Source organism: Condylura cristata, unplaced genomic scaffold, assembly GCF_000260355.1.
Source record: "Condylura cristata isolate star-nosed mole 26May11 unplaced genomic scaffold, ConCri1.0 scaffold00066, whole genome shotgun sequence".
Taxonomy (NCBI): Eukaryota; Metazoa; Chordata; class Mammalia; order Eulipotyphla; family Talpidae; genus Condylura; species Condylura cristata.
Window position 1 is genome coordinate 195,132 of NW_004567167.1, and position 17,592 is coordinate 212,723.

A 17,592-nucleotide genomic window follows, 5' to 3' on the forward strand; every position below is an offset into this window, starting at 1 on the left:
CCCCCAGCTCTTACTGGGGGTGGGGGGTGACAGAAGCTACCGTGTTGTCACTGGCCGAGCCGGGCCTTCCCGGTCCTTCCTCCGCCAGCTTCTGGCGCTTCCCCTGTATGGCGGCGGCACCAGCCAGGGCCGCCTTCCCACCCTTCAGCGCCCCTCAGCGGCACACCCCGAATCGCGGGGCTCCGGAAGTGGCCTGTGGGTTCTGCGGGCCTCCCATGGGGGGCAGTCAGGAAACTTAGCTGGAAGGAGCTAGACTCGGAGGGTCAAACCAGCAGCAGCTCCGAAAGAGCAGAGGGTGCTGGCCGGCCCGCCCTGCCCGGCCGGGGCCCAGGGAAGGCGCGAGGCTCTGCGGTGGGCTCAGCCCCTGGTCCTGTTGCCACTGACATCGCTGTAGCTCTGGGCCCGTTACCAGTGTCAAAGGCTCTTGGTCTGAAATGTTTCCTAAGGGGGAAAGGCCAGTTCCGTGGGCACCACGAGGCCCGAACAGAGGGAAGTGGGCCTGGCAGAGGCCCGAGCGCCAGTCCGTGCCCCACTGCCCCTTGCCCGGCGGCCACACTGGTCTTTTAAAATCTCTTTATTGCCCCCAGCCCCCCCCCAGCGCAGCGCGGGAAGGGCCCTGCGGCCCTGCAGCCAGAGCTCCACCCCGCCAGGGAGGGCGCGGCAGACCCCTCCCCACCCGCCCGCTGCTCCCCTCTGCGGTGGACTTCTGTAGAGTCGCCTGTTCTGCTCCCCACTCTCTGGTGAGTCCTCTCAACCCCCTGCCCCTCTGGCCTGCACCCCAGTTCTTGTGTGCATAAATAAATCTATCTTTAAAAAAATAAAATGTTTTTATTTTCTGTTATTGGCATTCACAAGGGCTCTGACATTTAGAAAGGCAGCTACGCATCAGCAGTGCCCTGGATTGTAGGTAAAACGACCATTTAAAAGTCAGACCATAAATGGGAGAGCTCGTGAGCTCCAGCAGGCAGCTTTCCCACGTCCACACATCAAAAAAGTGAGAACACACCGTTGCAGCACTCATTCTGAAATCTGGGCCTTCTGTGGTGGCACAACTGGTTAGCACGCAGCGCTGCAAGACAGCTGCAGCTGCAGCCACTTTAGTGTCAGTTCGATCCCTGGCCAGGGAGGGACCCGCATGGCGCAGCGGAACTCTCCTGTCTCCCTACGGCTCCCCTCAGCAGCGGATTTCAGTGGATCCGCCTGTTCTCACCCCGGCACCTCTGGCCTGCCCCCCAGTTCCGTATGCATAAATAAATCTTTTAAAAATTTTTGTATTTTCTGTGTATCCGTGATTTTATGTTGAAAAGAGTAAATGTCAAGAATAGGAAACTTTTTTCTACAGACTCATTTATTTATTCACACAGAACTGAGGTACAGGACAGAGGTGGTGAAAGGCTTCGCCAGAGACAGAGCGGGGAGCAGAACGGCAGATCGACGAAGTCACTGCTGAGGGGAGCAGCGGGCGGTCGGGAGACCCTGGGGGTCACCTCTGGGACGAGGATGGAGCCTGCACTGAAGCGGCTGTGGCGGCCTGCAGTGCTTGTACCTCAACCTGCTGCGCCACCAGGGAGGGCCAAGAACAGGAAGCTTTTAAGTATCAAAACATACATCTTAAATATGTGCACTGAGGTCACTTACTACATCAATTCAACTGCTACAAATACTCATGCATCGTCCCCAATCGCTCAGTGTGTCGCTCGTAGCCCCTTTCCGAGCGCCGCCGAGCGAGCGCCGGGCCCATGTCGTTCTCCGGCTCCAGGGCAGCGACCCCGTCTTGGCCATCTGCAGTCGGCGGCGTGGGAGAGCTCGCCCAGGGGAGTGGCCTGGAACAGCTGCAGGCGGCATGCTCTAGCTTGACCCCTACAAATGATGGGGACTGTGCGATTCTCTGGCAGAAATGTCTGCAGGGCAGGGTGGCCTTGCCCTCGAGCAGAGCACAGTATATAGAACAAGGGGAAGGGCCCTCCCTGGTGGTGAAACAGGCCGGGATGCAGCACGCAGGCTGGCCGCAGCTACCCCACGCAGCTACCTCAGCGCAGCTACCTCAGCGCGAATTTGACCCCTGGTCCCAGAGCTGACCCCCAGGGCGCAGCAGACCCATCCTGACCTGCCCGCTGCTCCCCTCAGCACTTACTTCGTCTACCTGCCTGTTCTGCTCCCCACTCTGCCTCTCACCCCCTACACCTCTGGCCTGTACCCCAGTTCTGCATGCATAAATAAATCTTAGAAGAGAAAAAAAACGGGAAAAATGTTGACATTCCTTTGGTACCCCATGCATCAAGGAGGTCACTGCACTGACACTCAGCACATTTATGTTGACTTGTTACCCTGGTTTTTACTGAGGCAAATAATCAAAATTCGTAGACTAGAAATAGGGCAGCATCACAATAGGCATTTTACTACAGACAGACACTTGGCAAACACCAATTATCGTAAATCCTTAAGGAAACGAAAGTAAGTCCATGGGCCGCTACCGCACACGCTGACAGAGGAAGACTAAACACGCCTCCTGGGCAGGCCGGAGAGGGCACCAGGCTCACAGAGGCTGCGGACTCAGACAGGAGCGTGAGCTCCGGACCTTAGCAGTGTTGAGAGAAGCCAACTACCCCTCCATGAGCGGCTCCGCTGGTATTTACAAGGAATGTAACTGCCCACAGAGAGCACACACGGACGCAGGCACACACAGGAGAGCAGCGACTGCGAAGGAAATGCCCAGAGCGCGCCCTTCCGCCGCTCAGAAGCACCCACCTCATTAGTGGTGCAGGGCAAGGGGGTGTGGCGGGGGATCAACATTCCCTGGCCTGATGGTTCAGCCCACCGCGAAGACATACAAATCACTGGTTCCCTGAAGACCCGGGCAGAAATCACAGCGGGGACGAGGCGCCCTCGCCCTGACGGCTGTGCTGGGCGTGGAAACGTTCCGCGTGGTGACGCCACACCCGGAAACACCTCCCTCAACGTCCACACTCTGGAGAAAACGAGTCTTGAGAATCAACTCCAACGGTGCGGACTACCTGCTGGGTGCCTGGGTGCCGCCTCCCCAAGCTCCCCTCGGCCTGGAGCGGCTCTCCCCAGGGCAGGAGTCCAGGCGGGCACAAAGGTGGTTTCCGGGAAGGACGGCGGGCTCCTCCATTGCTTGTGGGCAATGGCCCCGGCGAAGGCAGCTCTGACGTGGACAGTGCGGAGGCCTCAGGGCCACCAAGCCCCAGTCGCCAACAATCTCAGCTGCCCTGAGAACGATGGGGGGAGGGAGGGCTGGTGCCTGTCTGGGGTCCGGCAGAGGCGACACCAAGCGCAGGGTTCGTGCCACCCCTTGTGAGTTCCTGGACCGCGGCCGCTCTGGTGAGCAGAGGCAGAGCTGCTGCTGAAGCACTTGCCACACGTCCTGCACCCGTACGGCCGCTCTCCAGGGTGGACTCTGGGGGTCAGTGAGGATGGTCTTCTGCTGAAAGGCTTTGCCGCACCCGCCGCACTCGCACGGCCTCCCCCGTGTGGACCCGCTGGTGAATCTGGAAACAGCTTCTCCGGGAGGATCTGCCACACTGCTGCACCGGTGCGGCCTTCCCCGGTGCGCACGGAGGTGCAGGAGGAGGTCGGGTCTCTGGGCGAGACTTCCCGCACTCAGCACGCCCGAAAGGCTTCGCTCCAGTGTGGACTCTCCAGTGGCGAATGACGTGGGCTTGGCGGCTGAAGAATCGCCACATGTAGCACAGGAGAACGGCCTCCCAGCCTGGGGCTCAGCCTGCGGCCGGGTTTGCACACAGCGTCTCTGCTCTCACCCCTGCAGAGGCTTGGGCGGGGAGCGCGTCCGTGTCGCTGACCCCGCTCCGCTTCTCGCGACTGTCGGCGGGCTGTAAACAGCCCTCCACTCTCGAAACTGCCGCCTGGTTTCTTAGCTGGGAGCAGCCTGGCACTGGCGGAGGCCGGAGGTAGCTGCAGAGTCCTTTCCAGCCTCCTCACAGGCAAAGGGCTTCCCTGACTCCTGGAAGCTGCGGCTTGACAAATGCCAAGTGTCCAAACCCATTTGGAAGATCTTCTCCTCGCCGTCAGCCTTCTGACACGGGCGATGGTCTGCAGTGAACCAGAAGTCTCTGAATTCCCGGCAGGAGTATGGCTTCTTCCCAGGACACGTGGGCTGCAACTCGGTCTGGCGAAGGAGCCCCGTCCAGACCCGGGCACACAGCTTACGGGGTCCCGATCCCAGGAGGGACGACCCCGGCACAGGCGTCTTGGCCTGCGACCCTCTTGGGAGACACTGCTCGGAAGGGGCATCCTCGCCCCCGAGCCACGGCAGCGATCTGAAAGCAAAGAGGCGCCAGGTAGGCGTCGTTGCCTGTGCCGGGAGGGGTCGGGCGCGTCCAGCCGGAGGGCCGGGAGCTAGCAGCGACCTGCAGGAGACTGGCGTCTGAGGATGCGGACAGGGCAGGCGTTGCAGGAAGAGGCCACACGAGTAGGGAGAGCAGAGGCAGACAGTCCTCGGGGACAGCCCTCGGCCGGGCCACCCACGCGGCGCAGCACGGAGCCTCCAGACCTGGGAGGCAGCTGCCCCGCCGAGTATTCAAAGATCAGTGAAGACCTGGGCCCTCGCACAACAGGGAGCGTGGGTCACTCCGGGAGCTGCAGGCCACGTGCGCACAGGGGCTGGGGGTGCGTGTAGGTCAGAGGGTGGGACGAGCTCGAGGCAAAGGTGTCCGGGATGCGTCAGCTCCTGGGGGGGATGGAACGCTCACTGAAGCCGAGGTGGCTGGCCTCCTAGTGCTGTGCTTTAACCCGCTGCGCCACCAGGGAGGCAAGTCCTGCTATTTCTGGGGGGTGGTCTCACAGGATGGTGAGGCCATCTGCGACCCGCCTGGTCAGCGAAGGTCACTGAGCGGCCGGGACGCGCATCTGAGGCTGCATGGGGTACAACAGGTGCAATGTCCACACTCATTTCTGCTCTGTCGGCAGCCGCTTGGGACTACACAGGCAGGACTCAGAGGACCCGGCCGGACAGCGCCCCGGACCTCAGGCTGCTCCAGCTGTCTTCAGTCGGGAAGGCAAAGCCTGACTGCTGGAAGCCGGCCAGGGCGACTCCGCGCGTCCGGACAGGCAGGGAGCCGGGAGGGCCTGAGAACTGACTGGAGGCTGCACGTGCCTGGCGAGGTGGGGCCGCCAGGAGCTGGGCCAGGGCAGCCGCTGGTGGCAGGCAGGCGTCACCATGGAGTACAGCGCGTCCCAAGGGAAGTGCCAGAGCCCAGGTAGGGGCACTGCAGCAGCGGGGAGTGCCGTGCTGACCGCAGCCTGCTGACCCTCCGCCTCCAAGCCTGTGGGCGACTGCAGGCCCCAAGCTGTCACACCCGGGGCTCCAGAGTACGCGTGGTCCCAAGATGTCACCACCGCCTTGGGCAGCTTTTCCAGACACCCGCCCGTGGGTGCACCTGCCAGGTAAAGGGGAGGCAGGACCCCGCCTGGGAGGCCGATCATCCCCAGAACGGGGGCTCGGCGGCCTCAGCGAGGGTCCGTCCGGCCTTCACGATGAGCTGGAGTCTCCCCGCCTGCCGCTCCCTGGGAACCGGGTGCCCCCGCCCGGATGAGGGGGGCTGCGCACAGTGGGGCCGCGGGGACGCACCTGAGGGCCCCGGCGGCTGTGGAGACGCCTAGAACAGCGCCCTGGGCCGCGCCCCCTCCCCGGGTCAGGGCCCCTCGCGCCCCATTTCCCGTCGCCCAAAGGCGAATCCACACAGACGTGCGCCGGCCCCGGAGGCCGGTCGCGAGTCTCCCGAGGGCCCGGGCGGGCGGGCATCTGACCCCCGCTCCGGGTCTGCAGCGGGGCGCGGGGCGCCCGCGCTCCGGCCGAGGTCGAGGGTCCGCGAGGACCGGCCACTGCGCCGCGAACTACGTTACCCACAATGCCGCTGCCGAGCGCGGCGTCCACCAATGAGCGCGCGGCAGGCGGCGCTTCCGCTCCGGAGGGGCGGGACTTCCGGCTCGGCGGCCGTCCCGCCGACTGCTGGCGGCCCGCCTTGAGCCCCCGGGGGCGCAGACTGCGATCGGGGAGTCCCCGGGGAGCGTCGTCCCCCACACGCGGCCGCTGCTCTGAGGGCGACGGCGCGGACGCCCGGGGACCCGCCCCCGCGCGCAGTCCGATGGCAGCGGTCGCGCCGAGCGCCCTGCCTGAGGTACTAGGGCCCAGGGGCGCCCGCTCGGGGTTCCCGACGGGGCGGCGTGGGGACGGGAGTCGCCTGGCGGGGGGTCTCACCCCCGACCGCGCCCGGAGCGGGCCGGGGCGCGAGGCCCGGTGGGCGTGAGGGGGGCGGCTGAGGCGCGGACGGCGGTGGAGTTTCCCCACGCTGAGGGCCTGGGGCGGTGACCCCGCCGCCCCCCCTACAGTGACGCCCCTGTCCCCCCAGGCGCCGCTGGCCGCGCAGGTGCCCCCGGGCTGCACGCAGGTGAGTGGGGCTTGTCCAGCCTAGGCCGGGGCCCTGAGAAGCCCGACTCCCGGTGGAGATCCAGGCCGGGGTTGTCCAGGGAGGGCGCTTGGCGAAGCGCACATGGGTGTTCAGGCCCGGGCCGGCTTGCGCCCGGACCTGCGGGCCTCCTCTCCCCTCTCCTAAGACAGGAAAACTGAGGGCAGTGGACTGAGGCCTGGAGAAGAAGTCGGGTGTCACTTCTGGAGGTGATGGGAGCAGTGGGTGGGCGTCAGCTGTCAGAGCAGCCTGGAGGACCCCCTGGGGTGTGGGAAGAGTGGGGTCAGGGCCACTGCTGGCCGGCTGGGCCAGTCCAGATGGCCGCACACTGCTGTGGCTGCCCCGTCCACGCGGTGGCCACCGGGCCCTGTGGCTGTTTCCAATAATGTGAGGAGGGGGCTGAGCAGGGCATTAATAACTCTGCAGGGAGTGGGACTGGGCGCCGAGGGGCCTTGTCTCTGCGGAGAGACGCCCATTGTGGAATTAACTGTGCCTTCTGGCAGGGCTGTGTGACCTTTGAGGACGTGGCCATTGACTTCTCGCGGGAGGAGTGGGGGCTCCTGGATGAGGCTCAGAGACACCTGTACCACGAGGCAATGCTGGAACACCGCGCCCTTGTCACCTCACTGGGTAAGGCCGCAGACCACCCTGCTGCCTCTTCCCCAGAGGCGGCTCTCCTGTTCCCACACCAGACCGCAGGTCCTGCTGGCGTGTCTCTTGTGTAGGAAAGGGTTCCAGGACCCTGCAGTCAGCCACGCCATCTTACCTGGTTGCCCTCTCCCTGCAAGTCCTGATCTAGTCAGTAATTTTACTTCTTCAAAGATGTGTTCATTTATGCATACAAGAATTGGGGTGCAGGCCAGATGTGGGGGGTGAGAGGATTCACCAGTCACAGAGTGGGGATCCACTTGAACCTACTGCTCAGAGGGCAGCAGAGAGACAGAAGGGGTCTGCTGCGCCCTGGGGTCACTCACTGGCCACTGCCTGGGGATTGAGCTTGTGCTACAGAGGGTGGGGACAGCTTCAGAGTGCTGTGCTTTAACCCCTTGTATGCCAAAGGAGGCCCTGACCTATCATTTTCTTGTGTACTTTCCAGTTTTTAGTACCCATGTAATGCAGGCCTTGTGAAATGAATGTGGATATATTTATTTCTCTTCAGTTTGGAAAAGTTTGAGGATTGGCATTGACTATTTCATCGAATTCACCAGTAGAATCTTCAAGTCTTGGATTTTTCTCCGTTGAGAGGTTCAGAGTTCTTTTATTGGTCTGTTTAGATGTTCTGTTTCTTCATGAGTTTATTTTGGTAGATTATATGTTTCTGGGAACTTTTATTTGTCTTGGTTTTGTGATATCAGTTAGTCTCATTTCTAGGATTCCTTGATGCATGCAGCAAGGGGATTGACTTTCCACTATCACCTTTTCTCTTAGAATGGTCATAACAGTTCTATTTTCATTTGCCTCAAGATACTCTTTGATTTCTTTTTTTTTTTTAAGCTTTATTTATTCATACAGAACTGGGGTACAGGCCAGAGATGCAGAGGGTGAGAGGATTCACCAAGAACAGAGTGGGGAGCAGAACAGGCAGATCGACGAAGTACACTGCTGAGGGGAGCAGCGGGCAGGTCAGGAGAGGTCTGCCCTGCCATGTGGATCTTCTCCAGGGGCAGGCAGGGATCGAACTCATGCGGAAGTGGCTTAAGCTTCTTAGTGCAGTGCTTTAACCCGCTGCGCCACCAGGGAGGGCCTGTTTTCCCTTTTGATTTTTTCTTTTACTCATTGGTTTTCCCCATATTCATGAATTTTCATGTTCTCATTTGGTGAGATAAAATATATGATAGTTCCATTTTTCTTAAATGTGTCAAGAATTGGTTTTATAATCAGTTATACGTGTCCTGGAAAATATTCAATGCACTTGAGAAAAAAAATTATATTCTCAGCTGCTGTTCAAGATATGAATACACACTCTCACACATACCACACACACGCACACATACCACACATCTCTTCCTGCCCATCAAGGTCTTGTGACATCAAACGTACAGCAAGTTAACAGGACGTTATTAATACTCCCTTATAACGAGCTTCATCAGTATTTCTCTTTCAGTTTGTTGGCACGGATCAGAGGAGGAAGACACACCTTTCAAAAACTGTGTTTCTGTGGAAGCATTGTCACAGGTCAGGACAATAAAGGCAGGTTCTTCCACCTGGAAAACTCACCCCTGTGACTTGTGTGTCCCAATCCTGAAAGACATTTTGCACCTGGTTGATCTTCCTGGCCAGAAACTGGATGTAGTCAGGGCATATGCAAACCTGCACCAGCTCCAAGAGCATTACTGTACAGAGAAACACGCCAGGAGGAACGTGGATAAGCTGTCGTTTGTGAAGAGCTGCATATTCCATGTGTCGGGGAACCCCTTCATCAGCTCAAAAGCTAGGAAAGAGTTTCCAGCTGCACTAGGCCTTCTCCAGCACCAGCAGCTCATTCCCAACAGTGAGAAGACAGCCCAGACCTCTGACCATGGGGAGGCCATTCACAGGGGAAGAGGTCATTCCCAGTGGCGCAAATGTGGGAGAGCTTCCAGCCACAAGCACAGTCTTGTCTGCCACCTGAGAGTCTCCACTCGAAAAAAGGTCTTAGAAGCCAGCAGATACGGAAAAGCACTCCTCTGTAAATGCTCACTTGTTCAGCTCCAAAGAGCTCACGGTGGAGAAAGGCCCTATGAGTGCAGTGAGTGTGGGAAAGCTTTTAGGCAAAAAGCCACTCTCATTATACACCAGAGAGTTCACACTGGAGAGAGGCCTTATGTGTGTGGCGACTGTGGGAAGGCCTTCAGTCAGTGCTCTAACCTGATTGAACACTGCAGGATTCACAGTGGAGAAAGGCCTTATGAGTGTAAGGAATGTGGGAAAGCCTTTGGATGCAAATCCAATCTCGTGCGGCACCACAGAACTCACACTGGGGAAAAACCTTATGAGTGCAGTGAGTGTGGGAAGTTCTTTAGACAAAGCTTCACCCTTGTTCAACATCGGAGAACTCATACCACCGTGAGGCCTTATGTGTGTGTCCAGTGTGGGAAGTCCTTTAGTCAAAGAGCCACTCTCATTAGACACCAGAGAGTTCACATTAGTGAAAGGTTTTATGAGTGTGGGGACTGTGGGAAAGCCTTTGGATCCAAATCCAAACTTGATCGGCACAAAAGAAGTCACACTGGAGAGAGACCATATGAGTGTGCCGAATGCGGGAAATCTTTTAGACAGAGCTACAGCCTCATTGAACACCAGCGATTACACAGCAGAACACGGCCCTTTGAGTGTGGCCAGTGTGGGAAATCCTTTAGCAGAAGAGCCATCTTCACCAAACACCAAAGAATTCACACTGGAGAAAGGCCATATAAGTGCGGCGAGTGTGGGAAGGCCTTCAGTCGAAGCACCAGCCTCATTCAGCACTGCAGTATTCACAGCGGTGCCCGGCCTTTCAAGTGTGGCCAGTGTGGGAAATCCTTTAGGCAAAAGTCTGTTCTCATTCAACACCAGGTCGTCCACACTGGAGAAAAGCCTTATGAGTGCAGCAAATGTGGCAAATTCTTCAGCCAGCGTTCCAGCCTCAATCTCCACCAAAAATTTCACACCCTGGAGAGGTCCCATGAACGAAGGAGATAGGGGAAGTCCTTCACCCTAACACCTAACACTTGGCAAAGGCCGTGGAGGTGAAGGAATGGTGCTGCCTCTCCTGTTCACGGTCATTGCTTTAGACAGCTTTTGTGAGGGAGCCATCTCTGACGTAGAACTTCATCCTTCTACACGTCCCAAGAGGTGAGACTCCCCGAGTTCCCAGCAAGTGAGAGGCTTGCAGGAGCGGCACTGCGCATCTCAGCTCCCTGGGCCCTTGGCAGCGTTCTCTTGCTAGTCTCCGATGCGGGAACCTCACTTCTGCTGCCTTGCACAGCAGCCATTGCTAGGACAAGGCAGCTGTCGCCTTCCATTCCCTGGAGAAAGTTTTTGAGTTGTCTGATCCCTTACAATTTCTTTCCTGATTTTTGAAGTGGGAATCTGACCCATTTTGAGCCCAGAGTGGGCTCCGCCGGAGGCTCATAGGAAGGATTTACCTTCTTCATGGAAGTTGTTAGGTTTTACATGACATTTGTAGTTGGCTTTTCCTGCTTCTAAATCACCCAATAACTCTGCCTCCCACTGCTCCTGTTTGTACAGTAATAAAGGTGTTATTAATCTACCTTTTATCTTAAGGTGGTTTTCACTACTGTGTATGGGTGAAAAAGTCAGATTCTGTTTGTATGAGGGATGGGCAGCCTTTATAGGCACAAAGGTAACAGCAGAGTGGCCTCATTCCAACCTGCCCCTGACTGGCTTTGCTGCCCGAGACCGCCCATGAGCCAGTGCCATGTTCTATGTTCTAATTTGTGCCCTGGATGACTCCTCAGGCTGAGGCCACCAGGCACCTGGTAGTGGGTCATTTGGTTTGACAAGCCCCAGTGCCCTGGTGGGGGGTATGTGTGTGTGAATTTGTCCTCATGCTCCCAGAGCTTGCCCCATCACATCCTGCGCTGTTGAGAGGAAGCTTTTACCAAGCTCTACCAAGGAGCCAAATGGCCTGGCATATGTAATGGTTCTCTCAGACTGGCTGCACACCTAGGCTATGAGGTCAGGTCGCAGCCCTGATTGGAACTGCAGTCATGTGGGAGGAAGAGGGGAAGAGAGTGCCTCAGACAGATAAGCCTTTTCTGAATGTGGGTCTGGAATCAATGCTAATGACTAAGAAGTCCCAGGACTCCAGAGCAGTGCCTCTAGCTGAAGTCACTGTCGGCACGGTGGATCTTCATCCTCTGGGTTGCTCACCTCACATGTGCTGCTGTTGAGGCAGGAGAACAACAGAAGACAGCTGCGGGAATGTCTGGGATGGAGCCTTTGCAGCCCAGCCCGAGCTCCCATTCCCCAGCCGGAACTGGCCCGTTTCTCACCAGCATGCTCCGTGCTGACTGTCCTCCCCAGAAGTAGGGGCAGCTAGAGAGGACTCAGTATTGGGTTGTTAAACCTGGCTACAATGACTGAGATCCAGGGTGTTTTGCACTTTTTATTTTTTAAACTATAGAGAAGCACTGTTGACATGCCATAACCTGTACATGTTTTGTACGCAACTGAAAAGTGTTGTCAAACAGATAAAACTGTCATGTTCACAGTAAAGAACGCTGTTCCATGATTTAACTAGTGCCCTCTACAATCTCCTTGTCCTTGGGAATTGCTCGCTGGGCCTGAGACCGGGATGTGCCTGTGCCCCACCTTGCAAGGGCCCCAGGGCCAGGTGGGATCCTGATCCACCTCAGGAAACCTGCAAGAACCAGCTGTGTCCCCACCAGTTGCCCCCCTCCTACGCACCCCTTTTAACCCTGAAGGGCAGGACTCAGCTCCCTGACACCAGGGCCTTCCCAGGTCATCTGCGTCTGACACTGCAACCATCTTTACATAGAGAACTCATGACATCAGGGTCCCTGGGGCACAGGAGGGAAGTCTCAAGCTATGAAGCCATCTCCGGCCAGGGAGTAACCCCAGGGTGCAGCAGGCCCCTCCAGTCTCCCTTCTGCCCCCTCAGCAGTAGGTTTCAAGATCTGCCTGTTCTGTTCCACACTCTGTCTCTGAGGAGTCCTCCCACCCCTGCACCTCTGGTCTGTACCACTCTACTGTGAATGAGTGAATAAATCATAAAAACATATCTTGAAAATAAAGTAAATCTTTAAAAAATACACAAAATTACTGACACAACCAGGATGTGGAAGTCACGGCTTTTCTGCCATTGCAGTCCTGCAGGGAACCTCACGCTGGGTAACAGCTTATCTGAAACCAGACAGACATTGAAAAGGAAGGTAAAACCTGACTGGTGAAAAAAAAAGTACAGCATACTCCCAAGCAGTACTTCCCACTCTACACAGACAGGAATCCTGAAGTGTGGGGATGAACACACAGTGTGTGACAAGTTAGAGAATCATAAATTTGGACCAGGCTGAGTTTACTTACACATGCATACTAAGTTAGGGATTTAAGCCTGCCTTTTAGAGGGCCGGTCTGCTCTATGAACTCATGGGAAGTTCTCTGTAAGCAGTTGGCTGAGGAAAGTTCAGATTTAAGGTGTCTTCAAACATAAGTGTTTATTAGTACATATATTAGCTTATGACAAGGTAGTTTCCGTGCTAGGTGACATGAAATAAAAATGAATCCATACAATCATCACATTTTAAAAAGCCATAAAAATATCACTCCCTGGCGGGGGATTGAACTTGTGCTGGAGTGGCTGTGGACAGCATCATAGTGCTGTGCTTTAACCCACTGCACCACCAGGGAGGGCCCAAGTTATACAATTTCTTAGGAGACCCTAGATATACCGAATGAGCTAGAACTGGTCGAGTCTGTGCCTGGGAGTGTGAAAAGGTTTCTCCAACAAACTTACTCATAATTCCTTTAAGGTTTTGGAGAACAGTGGTGAGGACATTTGGGAGATTAGCTAGCATCTTCAGGACTTGCCACAGGGAGCTGAGATCATCTCTGGGACAGGCACCTGGCACTTCAGGAAGTTCTCACACAGCCTCACAAAGTTCCTCAGCACGTGGAGCCTGTACTAGTCACCACAACAGTGCCCTTTAGATGGACAGGGCTCTCTCTTAGATGGAGCCACTGAAAAGTCCATGCTTGAGTCTTACTGTCAACAAGGTGACAGGACATTCTGCGAAGGTCTTGTGGCAGAGGCTTCTGATGCTTGGTAAATACCTATTCCTGAAGGCTTTCCCATGTCTGCTGCCCTCGCAAACCCCCCTCCAGTGTGAATTTTCTGCCCTTAAGGAGATTCTTTTGGAGACAAAGACGTGTGGGAGACTGCACCCACCAGGCCTCCTGTGTGATCTTCCTGGTGGTACAATAAGCCGACAATATGTTTAAAGACTATTTTACATTCACTACACCTGCAAGGCTTTTCCTGACTGCAAACTCTCTTGTGCCTAACGGAGAGAAACTTTTCATTTAAGCACTTCCCACCTGTGCTGCGCTTACAAGGCTTTTTTCCACTATGAACTCTCTGGTGTTCAAAGTAGCCAGAGAATGTAAGGAAGGGTGTTTCATGGTCATTACTCATGGAAGGTCTTTCTCCACCATGAAGCTTCCTGTGTGCGCTAAGAGTGGACCTCTGTCTGAAGTATTTGCCACATTCCTTACACTCATATAGCATTTTTCCAGTGTGAATGCACTCGTGTTCGACAAGTCTCGCTTTGTGGGTGAAGGACTTCTTGCACTCACTGCACTTGTAAAGCCTTTCTCCACTGTGAAGCTTCTGGTGTTCCCGGAGGGTGGATCTCTGTCTAAAGAATTTTCCACACTCACTACATTCATGAGGCTTTTCTCCAGTGTGGATTCTTTGGTGTTCAAGAAGTATTCTTTTATAGATGAAGGATTTCCCACACTCAGAGCACTCATAAGGCCTTTTTCTGTCGTGAACTTTTCGGTGATGAGAGAGACTGGAATTGTGTCTAAAAGATTTCCCACACTCACTACATTCATGAGGCTTTTCTCTGGTGTGGATTGTTTGGTGCTCAACAAATATTCTTTTATAGATGAAGGATTTCCCACACTCACTGCACTTGTAAGGCCCCTTTCTACTGTGAACCTTTTGGTGATAAGAGAGACTGGAATTGTGTCTAAAAAATTTCCCACACTCGGTACACTCATAATTTTTTCCAGGGTGGTCTCTCTGATGCTTAATTAATTTAGCCTTTATGCCAAAGGCCTGCCCAGGTTTGCTGCACCTGTGATGCCTCTGCAGCCTGGGAGGGACCTCACTGTTCTCCCTGTAGTTCCGTGGATGCTCTCTGCTGTGAGCAGCCTGGTGTTGCATGGGGCCCAGGCTGACCTCCTCAACCTCCCCACAGGTGGAAATATTGTCCAGCACGTAGAACTTGCAACTCCTCACAGGCAAGGCCCCGCTCTCCATCCTGACACAGTGCTCGCCACCATGCTGCTGCTGGTGCAGGTCTGAACCCAGAGAAAGCAGTTTCCCATGTACCCGGCAAGTGTACGGTTCCAGTATGGCGCATGCTCCTTGGTGCTCAGACAGGTCCAGCAAAGGGGCTTCTGCCGCCGCTGTGACAAATACTCCAAGGGAAGGAGACTTCAGAAAGGATGGATCCGACCTCAGAGTACTGGGCAGTGACACGCCGTCTATGGAGTGTCTAGGAGAGGGCACTTCTGCTTCTCCACAACCACCACCTGAAAGCACAACAACACAAGCAGTACGTGCAGACTCTGGGATAGCCATCTCAGTGGGTGGTGTTTGCCCAGGAACAAGTTTTCAGGGCAAGGGAGGTTGGGTTGTGTGGTAGAAGGTTGGGTTGCGTGGTTAGGAGGGGCTGCTGAGCCTCCAATGCAAGGACACCAATGGCCACAGAGCAAGGGAGGCCTTAACCAGCAAGGAAGCAGGACACAGTGCTGTGCTGCAGGAAGCCTGGACCAGCTCATGCCTCTGCCTGGGGCTCGACCGGGACCTGCCTGCGGATGATAGGTGAGCAGGTGTGCGCTGTCCTGACCTGGGAGCAGACACTCTCAGGCATGCTGGGGTCAGGGCTTTCTGAGGAGATGGGCACATCCTAGGAGACACTGGGAGAGGTGAACATCTGAGAAGGTCACAGAGAGGCGGGGAAAGGGGGACAGCAAATGGGGGCCAGCCCAGACAGAAGTCACAACAAAGTGACTGTGGGAATTGTCACGGAGGGGCATGGGTGCTCTGGCTCAGGCCTTCCAGGAAACCATTGGTGAGCACAGGGAGGTTCCAAGCGCTATCTGCCCTCAGACTGGTGTGGACTCCTAAAGCTCCTACTCTCCAGCCCCAGGGGTCCGGGAACCCCTGGGGTCTTGCCTCCCTTATGTGGAGTTACAGCAAAGCTCTCAGAAACATTAAAGGCAGAAGCTGTGACACACCAGTGATTAGGGAGCAGAAAGCCAAGTGGCCTGTTCAGACAGGCCCCCAGTCCGAAAGCAAACGCTGGTGTGAAAACCTGCACCACAAGGCTGGGGTTATGCAAAACCCAGACCCCACGCACGCTGTGTCTACACTGGGACACCCGCGCAGGGAGGAGCAGTGCCCACAGCCCCCTTGGGATGGGACGGCAAGCCTGGCCCAGGAAGTGGTTGTGGGAGTCCTTACCCAGAGACAGGAGAAGGGACAGGTTCTCCAGCATCACATCCAGATACAGGCGCCTCTGCGCGTCACCAAGCAGCCCCCACTCCTCCTGGGAGAAGTACACGGCCACATCCTCAAAGGTCATGCGGCCCTGTGGTATGGGCAGACAAGATCAGAAGCAGCCTCTCCAACCCTGAACCCAGTCCGCCCGCCACGCTCCCCAGAGACACTAGGCCAGGTGCCCAACACCCTGCCACTGCCTCTCACCCCACTGATCCCTGTCTCAGGCCCACAGATGCTGCGGCAAGAGAGGTAAGTCTCTGTGTTCCCTGACACACGGGGTCCTTCCTCCACAACTCACATCCAGACTGCTCAGTGACACAAGCTATGCAACCTCTATCAACTGACATATTCCGGATAGAGACAGAAGAGCTCTGAAAATTCAGACTCTCCACGCCAACTTAATGTTCTGACCTCCCTTTTTTGTATAATCGTAATTATCAAAATATTCTGAGCAACTTTCAGCTTACAATTGGATTGCCTCAGCCGCATAAGGCGCTGCCTGGCTCCGACAAGCAAGCACTGCACAAGGGTGAGACATTCCTCTGAAGTCAAAAGTGATTTGACAACTGGCTGATCGATAAAAGCAAAAGGGCTGTTTCCGCAAAGTCTCTCTCACTGCCTGATGGAGGGAACCCCAAATCTCATCACTCTACTATCTCACCTAGCCTTCTATTCAGCTTCTACAGAATTACTCAAACTTCCTACTGTCTGGCCTTTAGATGTGGAAATTCATCCAGGTTGCCTGTTTTAGAGCTAGTCAAGCTTTTTACCTTCTACACCGCAAAGAAACCCACACCAGTCTTCTGGCTAGTCTTTCAGGATTCTACTATCTGGTCTTTAGATAAGGAAATTCACCTATGTCTCCTATTCAGAGCTAATTACGCTTTCTATTGTCTAGACCTCAAGGAAACTCACTTAAAAACTTTCTAACAAGTTTCTTCAAAGAACTTTTCCATAATTTGATTTATAAGAAATTTCCTCTTCCTGACTCCCAAGATGTCTCAAGTAGAAAAAAAAAACTATTTAGTAGTAGATAAGGTTTAAGGGACTTTATTTTAGTTAATCTTCACAGTCTTAAACTTTGTGCACCTATGTACCTGTTTTAACCTTGATTGATTTTAGAATGTTATAATCTCAACTACAGGTCAAAATGACCCCAGACTATTCTTAGAAAAAAGGTGATTGTGATCTCAGCCCCTTTCATATGCTTATGTCATTCCTCTGCCTGCTTGAAATGGATAAAATAAACCTCTGCTGAAGGCAGAGCAGGAAGATTTGCACCCAATTCCGACTCCAGTTTCTTCCTCATTCCCACTCCCCTTTACTCCTCAATGTTTGGAATTATCTCCTTGCCTGCCTAAGTTGTTCCCACCTTGAGATCCTGCCTGTGTCAGCCTCTCAACAGCCTGAAATGGGGGCAGGTCCCCGACAGCTCAGCCCCCACCTGAACCACCACGGACCCCAGGCAGCTCCTTCCCTGTCCCTTGAACCTGCTGTCCCTGAGACCAGACACCCTCCGCTCCGGGGGGCTTGGTCGGGCTTCTCCGACAGGCATGCATACCCGCTCGGCCACCTTTCCTCGGCAGCCAGAGCCCACCATCCAGACCTTTGGTGGCTCTTAGCAAGAGGTGGCCCTGGCACTGCTCCGCAGGGCCCCCACACAGCCCTGCTCCTCTCACGTGGCAGCGGGAACAGCACACACTGGCCCATCCCGTCCCCTCTCCCCCACCCGCATTCAAAAAGCCTCACCTGCTCCACCACAAACCAACTGACTGCAGCTGGGTTCACTGGCACCCCAGGGAATCGGCCATCTTGCCTGACACTCCTTAGGCTCCCCCAGGAGTTTCAGCAAGATCTGAGCTTGCAGAGAGGAGAGAAAGCACCGCCTGACGCCTGTGGTACCCAGCCCAC

The 17,592-nt window shown here is 55.5% G+C and overlaps 2 protein-coding genes across 2 annotated transcripts; one reads left to right on the forward strand and one right to left on the reverse strand.

The window, feature by feature from the left end:
• The first annotated feature begins 5,987 nt into the window (after positions 1-5,987).
• Positions 5,988-10,723, forward strand: ZNF416 (zinc finger protein 416). Its single transcript, XM_012734690.1, has 4 exons — positions 5,988-6,158; positions 6,390-6,428; positions 6,950-7,076; positions 8,551-10,723. The coding sequence occupies exons 1-4, from the start codon at positions 6,126-6,128 to the stop codon at positions 10,104-10,106; spliced, it is 1,755 nt and encodes a 584-aa protein (XP_012590144.1). The 5' UTR covers positions 5,988-6,125; the 3' UTR covers positions 10,107-10,723.
• A 2,564-nt stretch (positions 10,724-13,287) lies between these two features.
• Positions 13,288-15,839, reverse strand: LOC101618798 (zinc finger protein 549-like). The gene is made up of 2 exons (XM_012734669.1): positions 15,643-15,839; positions 13,288-14,708 (listed from the first exon to the last, which is right to left on the reverse strand). The coding sequence occupies exons 1-2, from the start codon at positions 15,761-15,763 to the stop codon at positions 13,288-13,290; spliced, it is 1,542 nt and encodes a 513-aa protein (XP_012590123.1). The 5' UTR covers positions 15,764-15,839.
• Positions 15,840-17,592: the final 1,753 nt, after the last annotated feature.